The 27,489-nt window shown below is 46.1% G+C and overlaps 1 protein-coding gene across 1 annotated transcript in view; it reads right to left on the bottom strand.

Annotated features, from left to right (window-relative positions):
* Positions 1-463: 463 nt before the first annotated feature.
* The window catches only part of UNC5A (unc-5 netrin receptor A), an 81,226-nt gene continuing 54,200 nt past the window's right edge, over positions 464-27,489 (bottom strand). The window contains exons 2-16 of the mRNA XM_054977739.1: positions 16,686-16,907; positions 14,439-14,582; positions 13,747-13,850; positions 13,112-13,292; positions 12,291-12,458; positions 11,393-11,557; positions 9,780-9,968; positions 8,041-8,340; positions 7,541-7,628; positions 5,547-5,715; positions 4,027-4,260; positions 3,167-3,316; positions 2,512-2,676; positions 893-1,071; positions 464-629 (exon numbers count right to left, since the gene is read on the bottom strand). Coding sequence (XP_054833714.1) covers positions 464-629; positions 893-1,071; positions 2,512-2,676; positions 3,167-3,316; positions 4,027-4,260; positions 5,547-5,715; positions 7,541-7,628; positions 8,041-8,340; positions 9,780-9,968; positions 11,393-11,557; positions 12,291-12,458; positions 13,112-13,292; positions 13,747-13,850; positions 14,439-14,582; positions 16,686-16,907 — 2,624 coding nt within the window. The remainder of the gene's footprint in view (positions 630-892; positions 1,072-2,511; positions 2,677-3,166; positions 3,317-4,026; positions 4,261-5,546; positions 5,716-7,540; positions 7,629-8,040; positions 8,341-9,779; positions 9,969-11,392; positions 11,558-12,290; positions 12,459-13,111; positions 13,293-13,746; positions 13,851-14,438; positions 14,583-16,685; positions 16,908-27,489) is intronic.

Raw genomic sequence — 27,489 nt, 5'->3', positions numbered from 1 at the left:
TGGGGCGTCCTGGGCGGCAGTAGTGGAAAGGGTACAGACACCTCAGCTCCAGCAGCAAGCTTACCTTTTTGTCCTGGTCACTCAGAATGGGTGCTAGGCCAGCTGTCTCCCCTTGCCCTTCCCTCCACACTATGGAAGAAGAGGGCTCTGAGCACATGACCAATTCCCGCTAGCGTATCAGAATCCATTGCTAGCCTAATCAGGCAGAAGGGCCAGGCCTCTCTCAGCCAGTCCCAAAGCGCTCTCAGTAGCAGCGGGGTAAGCATTCAGTAGCATTTGCCATGGCTGCTGGAACCTGAGCCAGTGTGTTTGCCTTCTGGCTGTATTTGGCACAAGAAACAGAGGACATGAGGCCAGTATGCCTCAGACAGGGGTGCACAGACGTCTTCGAAGCAGGAACATTGCCCCCTTCAGATGGAGATGGCCCCTGTCAGCTAAGGCCTGTGCTGTCCCTCTGAGTGCCTTAGCACTCGGCCTCTGAAACCATGAAGAGGGAGCTATCTTGCTTGCCCACCTCGGCCACAGCAGCAGCCAGCTGATTGAGGTTCCCGTTGGGAAAGTGACGTGCCTCCCATAAGTTCAAGATCATGGCTGTTGGGCTGGGTTTCGAAGCAAAGAAGCTGAGATGGCTGTGGAGAGAGGGATGTTATCAGCAACAGAAGACAACCCAAGTAGTCACTAAACCCTTAATACCAGTTGAAGTACCTGCTGTCTTATTCCTGCCTGCTCATAGTGTTTGGGAATGGCACAGGGAAAAAAACTGTGGTCACAGATCTTCATGCATAAACTTCTACTCAACTCTACTCAGCCCAGACTACCTGTTTCTGCTGAAGCAAAATTCACCCACCCTATAGCCTGTGCTAACTGTGGCTTACCCAGAGGACCTTTTTACCTGTCGAGGTGCAGCTTCTGGGCTAATGCTCTCCAGTCAGCTCCACGGACTCCTGGTGCATCCAGGCTACTTATGATCTTCTGGCGAATGAGGAAAGGGATCTTGAAGGCACTGGGGCCCACCAGGGCAGGAGAGCCAGCCTCATGATCTGGGGGCAGCCAGTCTGAGAACCGTGCATCCTGGAAAGAGGACAGCAGCAATTGAAATGCATATGGAACCCTCACAATGAAAGCTCTGAGATGAAAAGAGGGCTGAGTGTGTTAACAGGGTGTCTGCAACCCACAGCTCTTTCTTTCTAAGTGGCGTGGATGCCCCTTGAGAACAAGGTGATTTCCTCAGAGATACTTCTCAGGAGGGTATCTCTATTTGCATATTTCAGTTTAACTGAAGTTAAAGTGTTTAGGTTATCTTCAGTTTAACTGAAGATAACAACAAATATATTTCGTAAATCAGGGGCCAAACGAGAATGTGTACACTTTAATGGAGTCCAGGGAGCCCAGCATGGACTGCAAGTCTATTTCCATGATATGGTCTGTGTCATTACACAGACCATATTTTTTCTTCTCTTTTCTCAGCTAGTATGTATAGGATAGGTAAGAGGTATGACAAAAGTCCTTTTTCTGTAGGCTACATCTACACATTAATGACTTTTACTTCCTGATTGGGGAGGGGTGACAGGGATGTGAAAAAAGCCATATGTGATTCAGATCTCAAATGCTGCCATTCCCTCCCCAGAGCATCTGCCTTTCTATCTAGTTTGTTTTCATCTAAAAGTTGCTTTCATTAATTTTTCTTGTAGTCCATGAGTTGTAAATATATTACACTGACATTTAAAGAGATGGTGCTGGTGTCCCACTGAGAGAAGTAGAGCACAGACACATGGGAGAGAAAAGGAAGAAACATGGGTGGGAAAGAGGGCAATCTGTGGGGTGAAGAGGTGGGGCCTTTTGCTTAAAGAGAAGCACTATGTAGGGCTTTAGGGGGACTCTGCAATAAAAGATTAAAATATTGTGCCAAGAGAAACAGATACTGTGACTAGGGCGCATTCTGTGCACGAAGAAAACTGGCTTGTTTTATGCATTCATTCTGCATTTTGTATGTATAAACTATTTCCCATAGTTGTTAGTCATGGGCGGGGGGGCAAGGAGCTATACACAGCACTGAACACCTGCCCAACAATTAGTGGAAGATTTATTCAGCCCCTGCCTAAGTCTTCAAAGCTCATGTTGAATTCTGCACTCCTTTAACATTTGGTGCTTTTTCTGAGTGTCCCGAGAAGCAGAATATACATTCAGCTCTGGCTTTGGACTGCTGCAGGTGGGAGAGCAGCAGGACCTGTGTGCTGAAATGAAAGCCCTGCATAACAAGGAAAGCCCTCCTGACAGAGCTGAACCCTCCTCTTCATCTTTTGGGTCTCATTAGGAGCCTCATGGGACAGTGCCCAGCCTACTAACTGCAGACTCATATGATGCATTTGGAACTGTTGGGCTTAGAGGGTCCTGTGTGAAACTGCACCCTTCACAAGAGTCTATCCAGCTCAGGAGGAGTTCCATCCCAATGCAAAGGGTATCCCAGCTGTCATCTTGCCAGCATCCCTATCCTTATGCCCTTGCCCTCACCTTAGCGATGTTGAAGTCAATATTGAAGCTCTGCCCGTCGCCCTCAACCTGCCAGATCCAGATTTTGCAAGCCAGCTGGCAAGTGCTAGTGCTGAGTCGCTCCAGTGTGAAGGTGCAGTGCAGATAGGGCTGCAGCCCACTCCAGAGGTGATAGAAGGGAACCTCCTGTGGAGAGAGAATCCTGGGCTCAGGGCTGGCTGTGCTGCTTTCCTAACAGGTGATGCAGAACTTGACTTCTGCCAGATGAGCAAGTGCCAGTGGAGAAGGAAGGAGACCAAACACAGTGTTGGGTAACTTACAAGCCCCCTCTCTTTCTGTGTGCGTGCGTGTGCGCATGCTTGTGCACACGTGTCTTCCTTGGTGGTCACCCACCAAAGTTCTGACCCTGCTTAGCTTCTGAGATCTGATAAGATTGGGCTATACAATGCACCTCCCCCCCGGCCCCCGCATTGTACAGACTGGTATTTGGCAAAAAGTACCTGGCAGCACTCAGACGTCGTATTCTTGGCCCTGCGACAAAGGGTGCATCATGGCACAACAAAGGACTAAATGGATTTGGCACAGATTGGCAGGAGGCCTTGCAGGCAAAGGGCCCAGATACTGCCTCATCCTGTCCCAGGTGCAGAGCCTTCCCTGAACTAGTGAGCACACTTGCCTGATAGCTGACAAGGAGCTTGCTTTTCCACAGTGAGCTGGGCACATCATGGATGGAGAGGCGCAAATTATGGTAACTGTCCTTGAAGTGCAGGATCCGTGGTGCACCGATCAGCTGTCCCCCCATCTGCTTCTCTATTTGTACTACTTCCTGTGGTGACATGAACATAAGGAGCAAAGAGGGAAGTGATTGAGCTCCCAGAACCATTAATGCCCATTCCTGGAGGCCACCACCAACTACAGGTCCCACTACTGCTAAGTCACAGTATGAAGTGTGAACTCTGGAAAGGCAGGGGTCTGGCCTGTGTTGCTGTTGTAAAATTTCTGAATGACAGATGTTGACGTGATGTAATAATATTGTCAAGTCATGGCAGAGAGAGCAGGAGGCCTCTGTGAGGTGAGGTTAGGGATCCTGTAGTTGTGGTTTCATAGTTCTGAAGATCCAAACTATAAATTTCACATACCCTGTAGCCAGATGACAACTGTTGGGAACTTATTTTACAAGAGCTGCAGGGCCTGATTTGGGGCTTCAGCCCCCTGTATCCCAAATAGCCCCAGGGAACATTATTTGCCTTTTTGGAAGGCTGCCTGTCACAACCTGTGTAGTTTGGAGCTAAAAAGGGCAGTATATTGAATATATAGTCAGTGTTGTTGAAGTGGTGAATGCACAGATGCCTTACTCAGACATTAGTGTATGGTATTCAACAGATCCTAAGACAGTGTCCTTGAACAAATAATGGATTATTGGGACAGCAAGGAGTACTTTGCACTAGTACAGTCATGAAATTTGTAGGAGAGTTTGCAGTTCCCAAAACTGATTACCATTTTGCAAGGATGGCATTTCAGCCTTGGTGCTAGTACCTTGAGAGCATCCCGGGTATCACTGAGGCAATACACACGGACATCATACTCCAGCCCACTGCAAGTAGTGGGCGCGAAGAGGACCAATTTGAGGCGTTTTGAGGCAGCCATGCTGAGGGATTCCCCCACTAAGGCAAAGCGGCCTAGTTGCTCTGTGAAGATGTAACAAGCCTGAGCTTCCAGCTGGCAGTGGTAGAGTTCTGAGGGCACTGGCTCACCTAGGTGCAACACATCCTGAGAAAATGGCAAGATTAAAAAACAACTCCAATCAGCATATGTTGGAATAGTGAGCACAGAAATAGTTTGACCATGCAGAATGGGCAAGATAGCAAAAGAACCAAATGAACAAGACAGATCCAGTGTGTATTAATATGTCAGGCACAGAGGTGGCAGAGGAGGAATGTTGACCAGTATATTTAAATTGATGCAGTCAGCAAGAATGGCATGCATTTTTATCCTGCCCTTCCCTCAAGGAACTCAGGGCTATTTCCCTCTCCATTTTAGCTTCATAAAAACCCTGTGAGGTAGGTGATACTGCGAGTGACTAGCTTCATAGCAGAACAGGGGCTTGAACCTGGGTCTACAAGATCATAAAAACATAACATAAGAAGAAGCTTGCTGGATCAGACCATTGGTCCATCTAGTTCAACATTCTGTCTCACACAATGGCCAACCAATTATTCTGGAGGGCCAGTGACTGGGCATAGAGGCTGAAGCCCTCCCCTGATGTTTCCTCCTGGCACTGGTATTTGGAGGTTTACAGTCTCTGAAAGTGGAGGTTCCTTTTATTGACCATGGCTAGTAGCCACTGATAGACCTATCTTCTGTGAATCTAATTCCCTTTTAAATCTGTCTGTGCCTAGCCCAACATTCTAACCACTACACCATGCTAGTACACAATGTACATGAACTGGCATAGGTGGTGTAAGGATAGCATTGTTGATATGTGTGGACAAGGATGAACTTTAGAGCTGTGGGTCTCTAGATGCCTCCAGCAATGTTTGGACAAGGCCCTTGCCTGTAGGCCATAGCCCCAGTGTCTCCTCCTTCCAGGATCCCAAATGTACCTGCTTGCATGGGAGAGTACAAAATACTCTAGATCCCATTCATACTAAAGAAGGGCTGTGAGTGTTTTGTGTTATTGCAAAATTGCAGAAAAGATGCACAGAGAGTAGTACTGGTGCATAATTTGGCTTTTTGGAGCAGTCAGCTTTCATTGTTTAAGACAGCAAAGATAAATGCAAGTATGTGGACAACACTTGGGGAAATTTCAGTAGTCAGAGCAGGATGGCCAAGTCAGATTTCCAGTGCTTCTAAGGAATAGAACTTTAGTTCCCTATCCCATGACTAGCAAAAACGATATATTATGCAAAATATGTGAATTAAAGTAATTTAAACAAGTCCTAGAATTTGAGTTACCTTAGTAACAAATATGTAGAGGGGCTTGTTAAACATAGGGGGCATACAGTCTTGTTCAAGTCCTTGAATTGCTTTGAGATCCTCTGCAGCCAAGCACTCACCTCCCATGTGCCCTCACAGGACTGTTTCTTGAGGCGCAGGCTCCAGGTCTCAGGGTTTGGCTCCACACAATGATCCATGGCTAGAATGACAGGTCTGGTGAGCAGCACCCCGGGAGGGCCACAACTGACAATGGGACTCAGCAGGGTCTGGCAGCCAGCCAGGGGCAACCTTAATAGAAGAGGTAAGAATGAACTGCCCTGACCGTGATAGCCCAGGTTAGCCTAATCTCATCAGATCTTGGAAGCTAAGCAGAATCAGCCCTGGTTATACTTTAATAGGAGACTACCATGGAAGTCCAGAGTTGCTATACAGAGGCAGGCAATGGCAGCCCACTATTGAATGTCTCTTGCCTTAAAAACCTCACAGGGACACCATACATCAGCTGAGACCTGAGACCCACTTCCACAAGAGCTGGTGGAGAAACTGTATAAAAAGCAGTCTATGGATGGGTTTCTCTGTTCTCATCAGCTGTTTGCTTTCCTTTCCACTGGGCACAGAGGTAGCAAAATCTGTATCTCCATGGGGAACAAGATGGCATTAAGGTCAGCAGGTACAGCTCATAATCCAAACAAAGATTTGTCTTGATTCAGAAATTATGAGCTAGTAAACTTCAGCAAATGTCTCAGAATTTGATGAAGATATAATAATCTTGGTAATAGTGAAAATGCCCTACTGTAGGTACAGCACCCAATTATTGTTGGGGAGTTCTGCAAGGTGGAAGCCCAGGAATTTTTTTGAGAATACAGCCAGAGAAACAGCTGGCATGGACACGCCTTTTCTTTTCCCTGCAGAAAATAGAAAAACCTTTCAACATGCCCAGCAGGGGAGTTCCATAGAAGATTACTAGCTGGTTGTCTGACTGGTTGTCTGACTGAGCTGTTTTCCTGCGAGGCTGACTGGGGTAGTCTGGCAAGGTCCTTCCTGGATGACAATCCTGCCAGTGTCACTAGCAAGGCTGTTTTCCATGGTGATCTGGCCCAGCCAACTGTCTTTCAGACATCCTAATTAAATCTACCACCTCCCTACCCAGCCAGCACCAAAGGGATTCTCGACACTAAATGTGCCATGACAGAAGCATGCTTTCTCCATTTGTTAGTTCATGCAGTCCTAAGCTGTAGGATGGAAAAAAGACCAGGCTGTCAAGGGCCAGGACACAAACATTCATCAGAGAAATGAGTTTAATAAAATTTTAGAATATAATGGGGGTTCTGGGAAAGTTGCCTAGGAATTGTGTACTGGTTTCTACGATTTGCTGGGTATGCCAGTCCTGTTCCAGGCCCAAGGAAAATTTCTCTGAGCCTGGTAGAAACTTGTAACATGAGGCCCCTTCCATATAATTTCAAAAAGTTCATTTTATTTCTGAAATGGAATAAGTAACCCAGGCTGGAGCCCACAGTGCCTCCAAAGTATACTGACTTCCTATATGTCAGCCCTGATTATTACGTGAAAATGTTTCCCAATGATAATCATAGGACTTACTTTCACGTAGTATGCTCAGGGGTGGGATGCTGGCTTTGTAGCCTCTGTACTTGTAAACTAACAAAGGAATCCTCTTGCTTAAAACAATTCAGTCAAGAAGGCACCTGATAAGAGTTTCAAACTCTTTGAAGGAAGTCGGGAGATATGTATCTCAGAGGTATATGCTAAGAGTGTTTGCCAACATCCATCCTATAAATGTGCTAGGTAGAAGTTTATGACTACAGTTAACAACAAACATGATGATATGATCAATTTGGAGCCATTCAGTCACATCAGTTTCAGGAGCACAAGCCAGTTTTGCATGTGCCTCTCTGGGGGCAGGTCAGCAGGAACAAGTTATATATCATCTGTAGGGACAGAGGTCCTCAAAGTCCTCTAAAACCAGGTACAGACACCTGTGAGATTCACAATGAGCTGTGATGTTATGGTAGAACGAGGGGATGTATACATATTGTGGTCTCAAACTAGGCCCCTAGTAATATTCATGGAGATTTTTAGAGGTTGGGGGAAATACCTCACATCTTCCTGCTTGTGTAGTGTCAGGTAGATTTCATAGATCTTCCCTCGAGGGATGGCATCAGGTGGGATGAGTAAGCTGACACCTAAAAGACAGAGACGTTGTTACTGCTCAGGATCACAAGATACACAGACTGGAGACAGACCTCCTTGTGGCCCCAGGTTTGAAAGGAATATCCCATGCTCTCTGAGGCAAGTGGACCATTGAAATAGGAACTGTGCAGTAGAATAAAGAAAATGGGATGATTTCTCCTTTAAAAGCCCTAATTCTGGTCTGGGAGGTTCAAGCTTTTCCAGAGGGGAATGTTACATGCTTGGTAGATTGAGTTTACTCACAAAAGTATCCCTGTCCCTAAAGATCTCAAGGAAGTTCTTCCTCATGGATGTGTGGATGTGAGTGCTGGTCCAGAAGGGACTTTTAAAAAAGCTTCATGTTTCTTTACTAAGACTACTTTCCCCCATCCCCAGCTCTGTTCTTTTCCTGCCCTCCAACCTCACCTGTGTTGGGTATCATTAGGCGTCCACCCAGGAAGTTGAAGGTTCCATATGCCATGTTGGCACCACCCCTGGGCAAGGAGCGGAAGAAACTTTGGGTAGAGAATCGTGAAACAAAGTCCACTGGATCAGCACTGGGTGAGCTATGGTGTAAGGTGTGACGTCCACTGCCCAGGGGGCTCAGCAGGTGCCCATTGCCAAGCTGGAACTTGCTGGGTCCGTCCTGACGTGGGCACAGTGAGCCCTGGTAGGTCATGGTGGTGGTGCTCAAGTCAGGCTGGATAGTGAGCAAGTGGGAGTTATCTGTGTGGAAGGAGAGACAATACCTTACCAATTGTGCTAGTAAAATCATGTACACTATTTCAAGCTGTACAAAATTCTTCTCCAGGCTGGAAAAGGGACTTCATTCTGAGCTCTACATACAGAGCCAGATTACTTTATAGATGCAAATGCAGATATTTTGAGTCACTTAAGGTAGGTAGCAGCCTAATCACAAAACATTTATCTCATCAGACAATGTTGCATAAAATACGTTAACCAGCAGGGGTAACAGACTGCTGCAATGACCCAAGAAATAAAGATCTCTGTTCAAACCATTGCTTTGTGTATTTAATAAGGTTATGCATTTTATTTCTCAGGGACATCTTTTAAAGGTGTAGCATAACCTTCCTTTTAGAGTAAGGATTATAAGCTGATTCACACGACCCAGTTGTGCCACCCGAATGTAGCTTCACGACACAGCTGTCACTGTAACACCTCATTGCTTGCTCAGTTCGCACATCAGTGTGCAAAGACAAAGAAGAGCTGCCTTGCTAGATCAGATCAGTGGTCTGCCTAGCCCAGAATCCCTTTTCACCCAGTGGCCAACAAGATGTCCCTGGAGATGAGTTTAAGATTTTGCATCATGAGGTAATGAGGAGCCAAGGGACTGATCAAATGATGTTTATTCAAGCGACACCTAGATGTAGAGGGTCTCATGAATTGCTTCAAAATATCAGAAATGGAGTGGTCATGTTGGGAGATGTGATTACTTACAAATAGCATTTTATTGTGCTTTTTTGGGGATATTTCAAAGGCCCATGGAACATTTGGTTTTACTGATGTCCACTGCATACTGTGATTGGCTCCCTTTGTGTCTAAGTGTCAGTCACTGGTAGCTACTGACAGTCATTGTGGCATAGATGTTCCATAAGGTCTTCCGTCTACCATTCCAGGATGGACTACATATGGGATGTTTCCTGATTAATGGAAAATTTGCTTCATGAATGAATTCAGAATGATTTAAAAGCCTCAAGTGTATGTGTGGGTAGGTGGTGGGAGTAGGATAATTAGGAAATATTCCTTCCTTATCCACTACCTGGTTGGTGTCATGTTTTGATTCATGTGTGAGGTTGCAGGAAACATGAGACATGAAGAGCAACGGGACTGAGGTTCAGTAGTTGTGGAGCAACAGGCACCATATTTGAGTTTTGACCTGGAAGTCCTACTTTCCAGTAGTGAGGAAGGAACAGTGGCCTCAACCTTTGGCAGTGCAGTGAAATGTTGAAAGAGACAAACACCATCTGTAGGCTGAGAACTGGCAACCTCAGCCAAGAGAGCTGGCAATCCCACCCAAGTCCAAATGTGGTTCCAAGGAGATTGCTTACCCTATTGCTTCTCACACTCATATATGACAGCAGAGAAGTGTGAGAACTAGCAGAGAAACATCTGCTGTGATGTGTCAAGACCAGGGTAATGCTTACCTGCTTTGGTGGGCTTGATGCTGACTGGCTGGAAGCCAGCAGTGAGAATAGAAGAGTCAGCCACATCAGAATCAAGGCCTTCTTTCTTGCGGCAATACACAAGTGTTACCACCAGGAGCAGCAGCACCAGGCAGACAGCCACAGCAATCAGGCCCACATATAAAGCAACATCTTCAGAGCCACCAGTTCCTAAGAAAGGAAGCAGGAGACAACAGAGGTGTAGTCTAAGGCAACCATCGCCTTGAAAATAATAATGATAGTTTCCCATTGCAACACTTCTGAGGGGCTAGTGATTACTCTTCATCTTCCATCATGCTCATCCATGTTGAGCAAGTAAAAAAATTGAAAACTCCTTGACCCAAATTGCCATAACACAGGAGAGGGATCTGAATTGGTGTATTGTCGAAGGCTTTCACGGCCGGAGAACGATGGTTGTTGGGGGTTTTCCGGGCTGTATTGCCGTGGTCTTGGCATTGTAGTTCCTGACGTTTCGCCAGCAGCTGTGGCTGGCATCTTCAGAGGTGTAGCACCAAAAGACAGAGATCTCTCTCTCTGAGAGATCTCTGTCTTTTGGTGCTACACCTCTGAAGATGCCAGCCACAGCTGCTGGCGAAACGTCAGGAACTACAATGCCAAGACCACGGCAATACAGCCCGGAAAACCCCCAACAACCAACGATCTGAATTCGTCTTTGGCAAGGACAGATCAATGTAATAGACAGCAGGCTGATGTACAGGGCAAGGTGTGTGTGTGTGCATGCACGCACACACACAAGCCTTCAGGGGTGTTATGTGTCAAAGACACATTTGTTGTGTGTGTTAAGCTGGCCAAGTGCACATAGTTCCTGCTTAATGCAACAGAATATGTGCAGGACAGGCATTTGCACATGAGGGAGAAGGAAAGAGCGTGTGAGTGTGTGCGTGTGTTATATGAAGCAAAACTGCCCTAGTGTCACTCTGAATCCCCTTCCAATTCTCATGAACTGCCAGCTGGGCCAATCTGTGAGGCTGGGTACATTCAGGAGGAGGGTAAGGGGGCATTGCTTCATTTCAGCTGTGTGAATAGTTAATTTGATGTAAAAAGAAGAGAAAACCCATAGGATGTCTAACAAGGCTAAGATAGATAATGAGCCAGGATGGGACCTGTCACTCATTCTCCCACATAGTTATGCTGCCACAGAACTCTGCTGCCTGGAGGGCACAGACCTTGCTGGGATGACCTGTACCAGTCATGAGTCCTGGGTGCAGAGGCCTGATGTTTTGGGAGAGAATTCTGGGCATCTCCTCCTGGGAATGCACACAGGCTACACAGTCTGGGGAGGGGGTGTTGTGGCAAGGTTGGTCCCTGCTTTGCTGTCTATCAGTACATGGTGATGCCAGACCAGGGAGCAGCTATTCCATTTGTGCCAGGCAGACAGTGGCTAGTTCCTGGGCAGGCAGATGGGCAAAGTGAAGCAGACAGGCCTCACTTCTCTCACATCTCACACAAAAGGAACTCAACAAGAGACCCCTGGGCCAGCCAGAAAAGGCCCTTCAGGATCCAAGCCATGCCCCACCATCTCCAACTACAAAACCCTCTGTCCTCCATGATGGCAAGAAGTGGCAAGGACTCACCATGAGTACACAGCTCACTAGTGCAGTTGCGGGTCTCCAGTTCAGGCCCTTGGCACTCGTCCCCACCATTCCGGGGTGCTGGATCAGAGCACTCGCGACTACGCCAATGAGTACAGTCTGCTCCACACACTGACCACAGGCTCCAGGCTGACCAACCACCAGGCACTGTTGGACAGGAGGTGGGCAGTACAAAGGCTTAGTAACCAAAATGCTAGCTCAGATGTATTCTTCTTCTTGCAGTGAATTATACCCGCACCAAACACAATCCTCAAGCATCCCTATCCAAATACTAGTTGCAGCATTAAGGGTCAGGAGGATGCTAGGCTGTGCCCGAGAAGAGGGGTAGGGTCCCCAGAGTTTATGGCTGACCCACAGCTGAGCATCAAGACCATCTTAACAGGACAAGGGGAAGGGTCCTTCCCTCACACAAAGGGCTCAGAGATGGAAAAGGACAAACAACAGACACATGGATGGGTTAGGGAAGACAGGTAGAGCCAAGAGGAGGAGGAGGGCTAGGCAAAGGCCAGTTTCTCACAGAGCTGAGGGTTCAAACAGAGCTGGAGACAGCAAAAAAAAGGAGCCTCAGGCATTCACACCATTCCAGATTCACTGCAAAGTCAGCAGGATTGCTTTGGGGAAAGGCAAAGATTGGGATGGTTGGGGGGGGGGGTGGAGGAATGCTTAAGCAGAGCTGTGTGAAGGGTGAGCCCAGGACAGAAACAGGAAAGAGGACTATGCACTTTGGTGAAGGACAGCAGAAAAGTGTGTCACAGCCTCTGAGCTGGTTTTCTAAACATTTCTCAGCTGTTACAGGGACGGTACTGGTTAAGTGCTTAAGAGTGTGACTACAGCAAAACAGAGCCAGGGGAGCAGGTGCACCGCAGTGGCAGGGCAGTACCTGGGCACAGGGTGGCGCAAGAACTTTTCTGGACATTCTGGCCCTCACAGAAGGCCCCCCCGTTGAGTGGCGTTGGGTTGGTGCAGCTCCGGCTCCGCTTCTGCCAGCCCCGTCCACAGCTGGTACTGCAGGCTGACCAGTCCGTCCACGTCGACCAGCCACCATTCACTGGGGGGAAGGGACAGCATCAACTAGAGCTCCCAACAACTGTGCCCAATGGGGGGGGGGGCAATGGCCGAAAGGGGAAAGCACCCCCTTTGGGAGTACGGTGCTTCTGAGCCTGAGATGGGAACCTGAGCCCTTTGGGTGTCTCAGGGCAACACTGCTGGTTCTAAGAAAATTTCAATAGTGTGATTGAGTTTATGTACAGCTTGGGGGGAAATACACAGGAAAACATGGGGGTATGCAGCAGGAGTCACAAGCAGAGGGGCAAACACTTGGAGGAACGGGGAGGGTCATGCAGCTTTCCCCCATGGGATTCTGCAGAAGCATCACTCACTCCTCAGTGATTTTGGAAGCCAACGTTCCCTCCCCCCCATCGCTCTTTCGATTCATGAGTCTCCCTGAGATCAGATTTCACTTCAAGATAGGGAATATATCTATATTTGTCCATACTCCAAAAGCAGCTGGGTTACTCCTTTCAATACGCAACATTTCTTCCCCTCTGATCTATGGCTGAACCCAGGGTGCTGGGGCTCTATAGGGATGGGTAAGGTAAAATTAATCAAAAGCACTGGATCCCTACTTGTCCCCCTCCCAAGGGCACTATTGAGAAGAGTGCTGTTCCCCACGGGACCCCCTACACCCAGGCAGGCCCCTACCATAGACAGTGACAGCAGCAGGTGAACTGCGACGCCGGGCCACAATATTCTTGGCCACACAGGTGTAGTTGCCCGTGTCAGCTAGGCGGGCCTGCTTCACCACCAGGCTATGCTCCAGGGTGATGTAGAAATTAGGGTCCAAAGCTGGGTCCACAAGCTCTTCATTGCGCAGCCACTCAACCTGGGGGAGACACAAGCCACATATGGGACAGGACTCGTGGGTCAGGCTGCACAGGAGCCTGTAAGGACTCATAGCTGCAATGTGTCTCAGGGAAACACGTTCTGGTACTGACCTAGTGAGGGACAGAGATTGACAGGCCAGTCAGCACCAGGGCAGCCTAGGGAAGCTCCAGAATGTGAGTTAATGAGCTCTGCAGAGAGATGAGCTGGAGTCAATCAAGCGGCGGTGAGTATGAATGGGAAAGGGTTACCATGAACCCAGCTTAGATCAGAAGCAAGCACTTGGGGTGGCAGAGTGAAGGTCAGTGGGATGTGGCTCCAAGTTGGGGGTCTGTTCAAACTGCTTGGGATATATTGCAAGAGGCAGGCTTCATGGGCTATGAGGTAGCCATTCAATGGCTACCTCTTGGCCTCCTCATGTTGCCCAGGAATAAGCATGCAGGGCTGGTACTCACTTCAGCTGGTGGGATCCCCTCTGGAGGGCGGCAGGGAAGCACAATCCCCTGCTCGATAGAAACCTCTTTGGCCACTGGCTCTTGTTCAAAGTTCTTCCGCAGATCTAAAAAGAAGACAGACTTGCTGTGCTATTATGACATCAAGGCCCCCCATCATGCTAGGCCAGTAATACTATTGATAATGACTTGCCCGCTGCATGCCAGTACCAGTGCTCAATGGGTCACACAATGGGAGCCAGTTTGGTGTTGTGGTTAAAAGTGGCAGGTCTCTAAGCTGGAGAGCCAGGTTTGATTTTCCCCGCTCCTCCACTTGAAGCCAGCTGGGTGACCTTGGGTCAGTCACATCTCTTCCATAGCTCAGCCCCACCCACCTCACAGGGGGATTGTTGTGGGGATAATCATAACACACTTTGCAAGCTACTCTGAGTGGGCATTAAGTTGTCCTGACGTGCGGTATAGAAATCAAATATTATTATTATTAAAAAGATTTGTTGAATTAAAAAAGCCTACTTATAGGATCCACCTTACGGCATTTCTAAATACCCATCAAAGCACTAAAGAGCTATTGGTGAGATGGTAGGTAGGGGGGGAAATGATGGTGTGTCTTGAGAAGAGAGATGGTGGATAATCTGGGATCCTAAATGGGTCACTGGCACAGCCTCAGTCTCCTGGGTGGACAGAATATCACTCACAAGCAATGCGCACATAGGCCTTCTGGCTCTTGGTGGTGCCAGAAGAGCTCCAGGCGACACATTGGCACCAGTACTCCTCCAGGCCAAAGATCTTCTCCACCTGCTGCCGTGAGATGTCAATCCTTACCTCCATGAGGGGCAGACCTACCGAAACATCAGGGGGCAAAGAAGTAATTTTTATTCCCATTACAAAAAAGTCCTAACAAATACTTAAGTACATGTGTGTGTCTGTGTACATGTGTTGTCAAGTCACAACCGACTTATGGCAACCCCAGCAAGGAGCTTTCAAAGCAAGTGAGAAACCAAAGTGATTTGCCATTGCCTTCCTCTGCAGGGCCTTCCTTGGTGGTCTCCCATTCAAGTATCAACTCTGCTTAGCTTCTAAGATCTGACGAGACTGGGCTGTATAATGCCACCTCCCCCCCTTAATACATAGCGCGTGCACGCACACACACACACACTCTCTCATACACACACACACACCAATAAACTGAATTTACAGAAAATTCTGCTGCCATATATGTGGAGTGGAGATTACCTTCAAGTCATAGCTGACTTAAGGCGACCCCTGGTTGGGTTTTCATGGCAAGAGACTTGCCATTGCCTGCCTCTGCAATCCTGGTCTTTGCTGGGGGTCTCCCATCTAATTACTAACCAAGGCTGACTTCCAAGATGTGATGACATCAGGCTAGCCTGGGCTTCCCAGGTCAGGGTATTATATATGTATCAGAATATTATTATTCAAGGAGGGAAGAAAAAGAAAGGACAAATAGCTATAGTATATAATTAAATAATCCTAACGCCTCCTTCTTTACCATATTAAATGGATATTTTAAAAATTCCCAAACCAGATGGAGACCAAGACTGTAACCATTTGTCATATACCCATATTTTTGTGACTGCACATATTTATAGTTGTGATCTTGTCCATACTTATCACAAACTCTGCCTAATCAATGTGTTTTTTTTTTGCTGGAACTGTTTGTGGTTTCCATACCTCAGCTAATGTCACCCGATTTGCTATAATTAGATTCCAGACAAATGCCGGGGGGGGGGATTCAGTGGGCGGAGGCACTCTCGGCAGGGCTGAGGACAGGACGCAATTTTGAAGAAATGCAGCAGAGTGTAGAATGTGGTTGAGAGCAGGATTTCATTTTTCATAGAATGTGGTAGAGGGTGCAGAATTCAGCTTCTGGAGAATCTCAGCTTACATTTTTTAAAAAAAAGTTTCTGGCCCTCGTGGTTATGAAAATAATATTGGGAGTGTGTAGGCAACATCTAGGGAAGAAGTCAGGGGGGCAGCTTCAATTCCAGCCACTGGAAGGTGAGGCTTCAGCACTCTGCAAGTCTCCTTCCCCCTCCTCTTTGCCAAACAAAATCAAAATAAATTATGCACAAATTGCAGAAGAAATTATGCAAACCTGATTGTGTGCATAATCCATGGAGAATGCAGAATTTAGCTTTTCTTTGTTTAGAATTTTGACTTCTATTGTTTTTAAACAGAGTACAGCACCAGCAGCAGCATCCCTCCCTTACCACAGAAAAGAACCTCCCAAAGTAGATGCTTCCCAGCCACTGAAGTACAGGCCCACCTCTGACCCTCTTTCGCAGAAGATCTCATAAGGTGTCTAATGAGGAGAGTACCACCTCAATTCTTTTGGAAATCCTCCACCTACAATTTAGATCTGATTCAGGCTAGGATGATATTCTGGTGCCTAACTGGCAATAGATGTATTACTGAAAGAACAGACAAATGCCCAGTGTGAGGAGGGGAGAGAACCACTTTATTGCATTACAGAAAGTGGCTGTTGAGCAGTCTGGTGAGCCCCTCAGTGGGTATGAACGGAATGATCAGAACTCTATGGGCATATTCTTCACTGCAGACTTCAATGGGTTTCATACTATTTCCCTCTCCCCTGGGAACTGTAGTTCTAACAGCAGGGCTAGCTGATTTTAACAAGGAACTCTCAGAACTAACATTCTCAGCAGTCTTTAGCAAAAGCCATGAGAGTTAAACTGATATAAACACCATAGTGATTTGTAATGTAGCTGTGTCCCATGAGACCCTCCTAATTCACAGTGTAGTCCTAAGCAGAGATATGCCCTTGAAGTCAATGGCTTTGAAGGGTGTAACTCTGTTTAGGATTGTACTGTCAGGCTACATTCACACTGAAGAGAAACTGCCTGTCAGTCACTTGGGCCATAAGGAACAAATCTCTCTCTCTTGAGTCCCCTCCCAACACTCACCAGTGCTTTTGTCCATGCTCCGCTGTATAATGTGATCTCCCTGGTGCACCCATTCACCATTGCATTTGAAGTAGATCTGGGTGGCAGGTGTGGCCTTGCAGGCCAGTGTCACTGGTTTGTTCTTGACAATGTAAACATCCTCTGGTTCTAGCAGGAAGTGAGGGAGCAGGTCTGAAGTGGATCCTGGTGCAGGGATGGGCACTGTGGCACTCTGTTGGGCACCTGGGCAGGATGGGCAGAAAGGATGTGATTAGAAACAAGCACATGGGCAGTGACAAAAGTTCATTCCGGGCTTGAAGAAATGGATGTCCACCATGGCATCGGAGATTGCAGTGGTCTCCATTCAACTCCCCAGAGTTAGATTGTGCTTTTGCTCTTCTGACCAGGCTCAGAGTTCTTTAAGACTAACCTACGGAAATTAAAGAATAAAGTTCAACTCTGCTTTCCTGTAATCAGAACAGTTTCTGCTCTTTAGGGATATTTGGCTAATTACACAGTTAATTGGTCCATAACATTAATGAAAGCAACTGAAGCAAGAGCTCTCAACCATGCTGTTGTCTCCGCAGCCAACATGTGATGGTCATGCCTGAACTTCTTGTCCTGAAGCCTCATAAATGCAACCAAATACCACCTATAGTAAGGATCAATGACAAGCACCACAGGCCATTTAGGGGAAATGTAACAATAATCTAAGATAAGCTAGTATAAGGGTTAGGGGAATTTTATTCAGAATACATGACAATGAGAGTAGCTAAATAGATATACTAATGGGGCATATTATATATAATAGATTATGTCAGTGGATCAGATTGTATATTATATTATGTGACTGTGTTATACTGTGTTGTGTGCTGTGCTACATTGGTGGCATGGCACACAGTAAGGGTTTTATGATACATATTATATTGACAGTAGTATATCTGATAGAATATACGTTTAAAAGAAATAGAATATGTTCAAATTAAGATCCTTGTTATATATTATATTACATTATGCTGGTCTTCTATATTGAGGGGTATAAGATGTATATTATACTATACTGATAGTATATTTGATAGATGTATACTATATAGATAGTATATGTGATATATTTGATAGAATATCTGAAAAAAATTAGAATGTGCTTAGAGTAAGGGATATTAGGATTATATGTGGTAGGAAAGTATAAATGAATAGATTTAAGTAATAAGAGGGGTTAAGGGTTGGAAAGCTGTTGGAAGTCGATAGGGAGGGGGGAGGAAAAGGGTGGGGGATAGGGTCAATTAGATATTAAGGGAATGTATGTATTAAATTTGGAATTTATACTCACCAATAAAATTTAAAAAAAAAGACAAGCACCATAGGTTATTTATATATATATGTCATCATAAATGTCAAAAATTCATGGTAGTTGACATTTACTGGTAAGTCTTAAGATTTTAGGAGATCAACAGAAAATGTCAGCAACCCTTCCAGTGGAGCCCATGAAGAAAATTACAATCAAGTACCATATTAAGCCATGGTAGTGTACATACCAAAAATATAGGCAATAGTTGCCCATCACAAGAAGTGAATAGCATAGGTGGTGGAACAGAAGTGGTAATTGGTTGTATGTATTTCTCTCTTACTATGGAGGGCATGTAAGTAACCTGAAATGTAGAACTGTTGTCTAACGTGCAACAGTGCTTTTAGCTCCTGCTAATAATTACTGTGATACTTAGTTGCAAATGTACTCCTCGCTAGAATTAACAACGTACTACTGGTGCTTACATTTCCTGCAAAAAAAGGTTGTGTATATAAGGTCTCATAATGTCAATGGTTAGTAGTATGACAGTATGCTCTATAACTGTGATCACCTCCTCCCCCTACCAAAACTTGGTTAAAACTCTTTAAATATTTGGGACAGTTTGTTAGTTTTTTTTAAAGATCTTGGGTGCAAAACATGTATTTTGTTTGTTCAAAATGAAATAAAAATTAAAGCTTTAAAAAGGAGCAAGACTGGTGCGAATTACTTATTATCCAAAAGGAAAGTGGGCACATACACTCAAAGGAAACATTCTGCCTCATGTGAAAGTGTACCTTGAGACTCTGGATGTTTTGGTATTGCTAAGCACAATGCCTTCCATCATCACAAACATTTTGGGTATTTGGGGACATTTTCTACCCCAAGATAGAAATATAACCCAAAGGCAATATGTGCAATTTTTTGTTGGGGTGTTTGAGGGGTAAGCTGGACCCCCAGCACCTTCCTAGATGATGAACCTGGAATCCTTTTCTTGTGCTCAGCCTGCCAAAGTCCTGAGAGTCTCTTGTCGGGGCTTGTGGATTACACTGCTTGATGGCCAGCCTTTGGTGTTACTGCCAGATGAGAATCCCAGGGCAGATACTCAGACTCAAACATCCACCTCTATGCTTTAAGCCTTCAAATACAGCTTTCCACAGCTCAAAAGTCGAAAGTACAATCTGGTGCTAAGCAGTAATCAGATGTAGCTCCAGTTATGGTGAGTTAGAACCATTCTCTCCGTTGCCCTGGAGACAGGCACATATCCTCCAATATTAGTCAGGTAAAAAATATGTGTACTGTTTTCCATCAGCTTTTGATGGCATAGGATAGGGTGCAATGGAGTTTAAGCAGTATTTTGGGCAGTTTGGTGATCAAATAGCATATTGTTACCTTTCCTGGGGCCTTTGGATGGGGCAGGTTATAAAATAAATAACAATAAATGTGAAAGGGGTTTTGCAGGAGTGTCAGACCACTTCACTAAGGTTTGGCAAACATGTCGATCACTGAAAAATTCCAGAAGACTTAACTTCAAAATGATGGCTTGGATCCTGCTGAAAACTGCCACTGTTGGAAAGAGTGTTACCTCCTTACCTCTCCCTCCTGCTACATCCCCAAATTGCCCCTCCCCCAATTCTGTTTCTGAGGGGCTAGAAAACCTCAGGAAAAGCATGAAGGGGGAGTCAGAAGAGAGACTAGGTGAAACAGAGTCTCTCTTCTCTGTAAACAGAAATAATCTGTGGGAGCCTATCTATTGGTTGCCTTACAGTCTGCAATATGCATTATATCATTGAGATACCCCACATTGGTACATTTTTATGCAAATTACACTACGAGGTATTGTAATTTCCAAATGTTTGAAATTCAGCAGATATGGACAATTTTTTTGGATCTATGTCGAAATAAAAAAAACTGCTATTTTAACCATACAAATGTATGTATGTGGAAAATATTCTAGTAACAGGTAAAAGTGACTGGACAATAGGAATTGGCCCTATTTGGTAGGCACAGTTATATGGTGCACCGTCTCTGCCCCCTCCCCAAGATACATCCTCCTGTGCCCTAGTCCTCCTGAACCCTGAAGCAAAGTCTCCGTTCTCCCACCCTCCCAGACTGCTCCTTCCTTCTTGTTCCTGAGACGTCAAACTGTGCCCCTTGTGACAGGCTTGCACAGCTGGGGCTGCTGACAACAGGCTCCCCCTTCCAGCCTCCACCGGGTCTAATCCATCACGGCAGGAAACGCTGCACGGCATGTGCCCAGTGAACCTGTGCCGATCCCTCATGTCTGCATTTAACTGCTAATGAAAAAGAAATGTAGTGTGACCAATAAGGGACATAGCTCACTTCTCCGGGGGCCTCGTCTCGTCATGCCACACTGAGCTTATCCTGCTCCCTCCCCTCTGCCCCTCCTCTCCCTTGCAGCACTCTGCAGGGCAGCACCGCCGCACCAGGCACTGCCAAGCTCCAGCTTAACCCCAGCGGAGGGCAGGATCTGATTGCCGAGACTGCCGCTGCCTCTTGCAGTGACTGCTTGTCTACAAAGCCTAGAGAAGGGGGAGGGCAGTATTTCAAAGCCTGAGCAGTGCACGAGAACTTCATGTGGCCAAGCGCCAACGTTCCTGCTGTTTTTCTAGCCACCATGCACACACGCACACATGCACACACACACCTGTCTGCCTAACCCCAGCAGCTGGCACTTCTCCCCATCTACATCACTCACTGGCACTGCCTCCCATTTCAACCTTGCCTCTGATGGAATTGCTGCTTCTCATTTCTCCAAAGGCAAGAGGGAACAGAGGTGAGGTCTTCCTTACTTTGAATAGTTCTATAGGAGGAGATTTTCTGAAGATGCGGCTTTTCTTACACCTGCAGCATTATAAGGTCCCAAATGCACCTGCAGAAATTCCCTCTTGGACATAAGAGTTAAAAGCGTGGGAATCTCGCCCTCTCCTGCACCTGGTTACCCGACTCATTAGCCTCTCCCCTTTTGGCCACTGCTTTGCCCAACCTTATGGCATTGAGCCTGTCTGGTAGTTTTTTCTGCCTAATTCAAGGTTAATCCCCAGGACCTTTGAGTCCCACACCTGCTGCAACTGTACGATCAGCTTCTGCCACCACACTTCCTATTGTGTGCCAGACAGAGAATAGCTCATGACACGTCTGCAGTTTCCAAGTCTCCGTTGAGCTATTTTTGGCCTGGAATCTCTGGCCCACTTTTATGCACACATACTCAGTAGCATCAGAGCCACTTCCTTCTCATGTGGCATGGTGTGACCTCATGCCAGATGAGAGTATGGGAGAATACTCCAGTCCAGTGCATGAAGCTGACTGGGTGAGCAGTTCCTACCCAAACAGCATCCTGATGGGAGAGCAAGTACCAATCAGGTGGACTAAGGCCTGGGCAGCTGGTCTATTCCCACATCCTCCTCAGGGGTGGCTTCCATGCCACTGGATGAATGTGTGAAGGAGGACTAAATTTACAGGCATTTGTGAGCTCCTTCCCCCCTCCTTAGAAGCCCACTGTCCCCACACACTTCAGCAGAGTCACCCCTTAGAGGATGCATTTGCTTCTTCATCCCATCTGCACTGCATCAGCTAGGATTGGTCAGCGGGATGGTAGAAATACAGACTTCTCAAGGCATATACTAGATCCATGGCATAGCTTCACAGAAACATCATGGTAAGACAGCACAGCACATGTAAACTGGTGCCAATCCGGTGAACAGTTACAGTCACACCCACAGTGCATAACCCTAAGTTTGCCCTGGGGGTCTTGTCACACCAGACATACTGGGAGTTCTGAACTGGGAGCTCCTGACGTTTATTGAACCTTGTCAGGATCAGAACCACTGTGCATGGGGTCAGGAGGCTTCAAAGCCTTTGCCATTTGTCCAACCTGAAATGACACTGGGGAGCCACCATTTGCTCTGCTGGGGAAACTTACGTTACATCAGAATATATAGGTTTCACCACCAGGGTAACTAGCTACTCCCTGGGACTGTTACAGGTCAAGAAAACAGCGCAGACTGAAACCCCATCTCCTAGCATGCCATAGTCCTGATCTGAATCAGGCCCCTTGTAATTAAAATTAAGATTCAAACATTGCTGGGAGCTTGGAACATGGAACTCCAAGTGCACATCTGGTCTGAGGTGGACCCAGAAAAAGCCACCTGTATCCTGCCACTCTACTCAGCAAAGTAGGGCACCTTTCTGCCTAAAGAGCCTCTGTAAGCAGAAGAGCCACTTGTTAGAGGAAGGCTTCATAGGATGGAGGAAGGTTTCAAATCGCTGAGCCGAATGGCCCTATACAGGCTGATGTCATGCATGGTTCAGCCCAGTCTGAGTCGCCTTGAGTCCAACTATAATCAGCAGAGCTTCAGAGCACCTGATCTGAGGTTGCACTGCAGCCACTAGTTCTACCTACTGTTGACAAAAGAGACACCTACTTATGCTGTATATGAAGTCTTGCATTTCATTTGCTCAAAGTGTAGCCATGCTTTCTGTATTCAGATCTGATGGCTGCAACAGCAGAGTGAAATTTCTTAAAGATGTAGGGAATACTATTCATTCATTGCTGAAATGATTGGTCAAAAACTGTCCTGGCAATGAAAAGGCAGAAGAAAGCTTGTGAGTAAGCAACCCACTAAGCTCCAATTTACATGTTATGTTATATCTATACTCTCCATGCTGAGGCAGGAAAGGGGGATGAGCAGGGGGGTGGTCTGTGGAGCATCAGGGATAATGCTTTAGTGGATGCATCTCCACTAGTGCTTCAAGGTTTAAGAAGGACAGCCACAATCTCTGGATGAAGATCTGGTGATCTTGTGAAAGGCACACTGCTCTGCAGGTTATACATACCTATAGAAGTCAATTTTTCCTATGACAATTTTGTTTTAAAGGAACATAACTACAACTTTCCCTTCCAGTCTTATGCAAAGCAAGCAGATATTTTGTATTTTACAGTGGCTTTATGGTTTTCTTTCTTGCAGTAACTAAAACACCAGACCAGTGATTCTGACTGTAGACACTTTATGTGAGTCCCAAAAGTATTTTTTAAATCTGGATCTTCTATAATACTGATGGGATTTGAACTTATTTTGAAAGCTATTTTGGAGCTAGGAAGTACAAAGAAGGATAACAATGCATGGTGATAGTTTTGCTTATTACATTTCAGAGATCACTGAAAAGACACTATATTCATCCTTCAATGTATTCTTAAAGGCACACACACACGCATGCACACACAAATATATTGACATGTTGATCATGCATAAAGCTATTTAATAACAGCTGATTCTAATCACTGGGTCACATTGCTTCAGAAAAACAGTAAACACTTCACAAATATATCATGTCTGCTAATAAAATTTACATAATATTACTGAATACTCTATGCACTAATTCCATAGGATCTTTCCACCTAAATACACTCCACACTAAGACACGCTCACCCCACACTTTGTCCAACTCTTGTTCACATCCAGCATGATTCCTCACATGTCCAACTGGATAAAACAGGTGTAATTATTGGACCACTCATTGTGAGAATAGAGCCAATTAGTTAACAACGTTTGTACTTTTCTCCTCCTGCCTCTTGGATGGAACAATTTCCCTGCCCTCTACTGTAGCCTACCTGAATGTGATTGAAAGAAGAGAGATCTCTTCCTCTAGGCAAAGCGGCAGCAGCATTCAAGGTGAAGGTTCAGTCATGCCTTTGGCTACGTGGAAGGCAGGGGCTGTTCTTTTCTGCCAAGAGCCCAGAGGCTCTTGCTCCCTGTTATGAACATCTGAGTCTCACAGGCATGCAGGCAACCCATGAGTGAACAAATAATCCCATTCCTGGCCCCTGGACACTTTGCTCACTACTGCCTTGCTAGTTACGGGGGGCTCTGATCGGTCTCTCTCAGGGGCACAGTCCAACGGGAGGAGGGTTTCAGGGCCCAACTGAGAGCGGAGTCTGGCCACACCACAGAGGGCAAAAGACTCAAGGACCTGGGGCGGAAGGGCACTGAAGTTCACTTCTCCCAGCTTCAGGGACTGGGCTCTCCCTCCAGCAACAGCTAATAAAGCTGAGTCCTAAATAAGCATTTGATTAACAAATACTAAAGCAGCGATTGTGTCACTGCGCGGAGCTGTAATTGCTGCTGATAATTGGCTGCTTAGAATTTAATAAGCAATTAAACAGAATGGAATGCAGGGGAATTAACGCTGAGCATGCTCCCCGCCTACCTGCACACTTTCCACCTGCTCCCCACACACCCTGCTCCCCACATGCTCCACACCCACCAGCTTGTTTCCTGCAAGCTTCCCTCATATATTGTCCTCACCTGCAAACTTCCCACATGCTCCCCTCCTGCCAGAATCTCCACATGCTCCAGAAGGTATTGGAAGCCTGACAGCAGAGTGATTTCCCTCACACTCCTGACAAGCTTCCAATACCTTCGATCCACCTACAGGCTCCCTTCCTACATGTTCTCCATGCCAGATTCCTTCCGTGTGCAATGCAAACATCCCTGAGTCACCTGAATACGTTTCAGTGCTTCTTTCCTACCAGCCTGCTCATGTGTTCTCTCACCCCTTTCATGCTCAAGTCACTCTAGGCAGTCCCTCGTGCTCCTCAAGTGTATGTATCCCTCCAAGACACAACCTCTCAATTTGCATTTCTCATTTGTTCCATTTCTCACTTTCATGATTCCTGAATTATCCCCACACCCCAAATTCTGCATACATTCACTGTATGCCTTTGTATGAACCCAACACACACCTCCACATTCTTGCATTCAGTACACATTACACCTGGCACGCACAGGTCCTTTTTAACGATCACTTGACTGTGCCTTGGCTGTTGCCCCATGAAGCAAATGTTACGTTTACTTGGAGGTAGCTAAACAGCAGCCACAGGCTGTCAACTTGAAGTCAATAGGAATCTACCCCTAAAGCAATCAAGAGACCTATGGCAATTAATAAATGCCACCTGAATATAATGCACATTCCCTTAGGGTTTTATGGACATCAGAAAAGCCCTGTTGCATCTTGCTAAATGTCTATCCATCCCAGCAGCTTTGGCTTCCTAGAAGTTTATAAGCAGGGCATGAAGGATATATCCAGAGGGGTAGTCCTCCCGGGTTGTTTGTCCAGAGCATCTGGTACTTGGGGAACCCTTGCCTGAACACAGAGCAGAGGTTCTATTAGTAGTGTTCTTCTGAACATAACATATACACCTGAAATCAGTTTCTCCTTTCTAAGTTAATTTGTACCACCACACTAGAAGTTCCAGAGAGATATACAAGTCACATCTAGCTGGGCAGGTCACAGAATCCGTTATTACATTACATGTTCCTAGGAACAAGATGTTTAGGCAGGCTGTGAAATCTCTTTCTTTGGCAATTTTCAAGGAAAGACTGGATAACAAGTATCTGGCAGATATGCTGTAGGGGTGGGATATTCTGCCATAGCTGAGAAGGTTCACAAGATCCCAGCATCTTCTATGATTTGAAAGCTGAAAAACCGAGCCTTTTGTCTTTCAATGTTTTTCCTTGGGGGGAAAAGCAAGATTCATTTTCTGCATTGCCTAGATCTTCCTCTTGGAATAAAGTAGTTTGGAGCTGAAGAAGTATCTTACTTACCTCATGCCTAGCAATTGGTTAATCCTCCCCTACATCCCTCATCGTGTGCATGCACGCAGAGAGATACAAACACAGGGCCTCCCACTCAAATTCTTGATTCTGTCTCGTGGATGTTCCTACCTTTGACTTAACTGGTTGGGAACTGGTAACATTTTCTCAGTGATGGGCTTTTCCAATGGTCTCTATGTGGATGCTCAGGTAAGCTCTCTTTGTGGTTAACTATGTTGACTCCTGGAATGCACACCTGGTGCCCTCTGTTCAGACTCATTCAAAACTGCAACACTAGGGCCAAAGCTGTGTACTATACACATCCTTGAATTCATTGGGGTTGGTATCTGGGGCAAAACTGGATATGCTGAGGTTCTAACAACAACAACAACATTCGATTTATATACCGCCCTTCAGGACAAAATGCCCACTCAGAGTGGTTTACAAAATATGTCATTATTATCCCCACAACAAAACACCCTGTGAGGTGGGTGGGGCTGAGAGAGCTCCAGAGAACTGTGACTAGCCCAAGGTCACCCAGCTGGCTTCAAGTGGAGGAGTGGGGAATCAAACCCGGCTCTCCAGATTAGAGTCCCACGCTCTTAACCACTATACCAAACTGGCTTCTCTGCTTAACAGCTGGCTTTAACAATCAAGTTTCTTGACCTTATGATTGTGGAGAAAATCCTGAATACTTTTAGACAATTGCTGGGAAAATCTCACAGAAAAGACTACTAGGAAACATAGTTTGTGTGCATGGGTGTGGGAAGAATATGTCTGGTGGTAGCATTAGTGTCCTGCATAACCACGAATGCTTCTCTCCCTCACAATGGGAAGTTCAAGGCAATGGGAAGTTCATGCCTTTACAGAACCATTTTCTTTGGAAAATGTGGGTGAACTGTGATGTAATAATCTGATTGCTTACAAACACAGAGTACTTCCAGAGAAGGACAACCAAGATGGTGAGAGGTCTGGAAACCAATCAGTATGAGGAAAGGTTGAAAGAGCTCAGAGAAGAGGAGACTAAGGGGTGACATGACTGATGTCTTCATATATCTGAAGGGCTGTCACGTAGAAGATAACTGAATAGGTTGTCTTGTGCCCCTAGAGGGTAGGACTAATGGGTGGAAATTATATGGAAGTAGATTTCAGTTAAATGTTAGGAGAAACTTCCTAGTGGTGGGAGTTGTTCAACAGTGGAACAGACTGTGTCAAGAGGTGGCAGACTCTTCTGCACTCGAGGGTTTTAGGCACTGGCCAGATACAGATCTGTCAGGAATGCTGTAGCTGCATATTCCTGAACTGACTGGGGAGGGGGAGGGGATTAGATTATCTCCAAGGTCCCTTCTAAGGCTCTATGGCTCTGTTGGTTGACCTGTTTGCAGTTAGACCCCTCCTCCCACTGAGGGGCAGTTTATAGATATGAAATCATAAACACCCTGCCTCAAATAGCAGAAGCACAAGGCACTACCAGGCTTGAAATGAAACAAAATGCATGCCAGCCAAGTAAGAGCCTGGGAAATATTTTAGAAGGAGAGTCAGAATGGCCGACTAACTAAAGACCCCCCTCCATGCCCAGAAAGATGCCTAATTTAGGACAATGAGTCTTCCAAGAACCTCTTGACTAATTCATCCATGCCCAGCCTCACTTTCCCTCACCCATTTACCTTGGATCCGAAGATGTGAGCTGTGACTTATACCCTATCACAAATTTTGTTAGTCTTATAGGTGCTACTGGGCTCTTGCTCTTTTCTACTGTATAGACAGACAAACATGGCTACCCATCTTGATCCATTTACCCTGATTAAGCACCACCTAATGCTATTCATCAAACCTGGCAGCTTTTCCCATCAGTACTTGCATAGTCATCAAGTACCATTTACACCTATAGTCCACCATCAAGACTCTCCCACTTCATTATCCACCTCTG

This window comes from Eublepharis macularius, chromosome 4, assembly GCF_028583425.1.
Source record: "Eublepharis macularius isolate TG4126 chromosome 4, MPM_Emac_v1.0, whole genome shotgun sequence".
NCBI classification, from domain to species: domain Eukaryota; kingdom Metazoa; phylum Chordata; class Lepidosauria; order Squamata; family Eublepharidae; genus Eublepharis; species Eublepharis macularius.
This window is presented reverse-complemented; position numbering and strand designations above follow the sequence as displayed.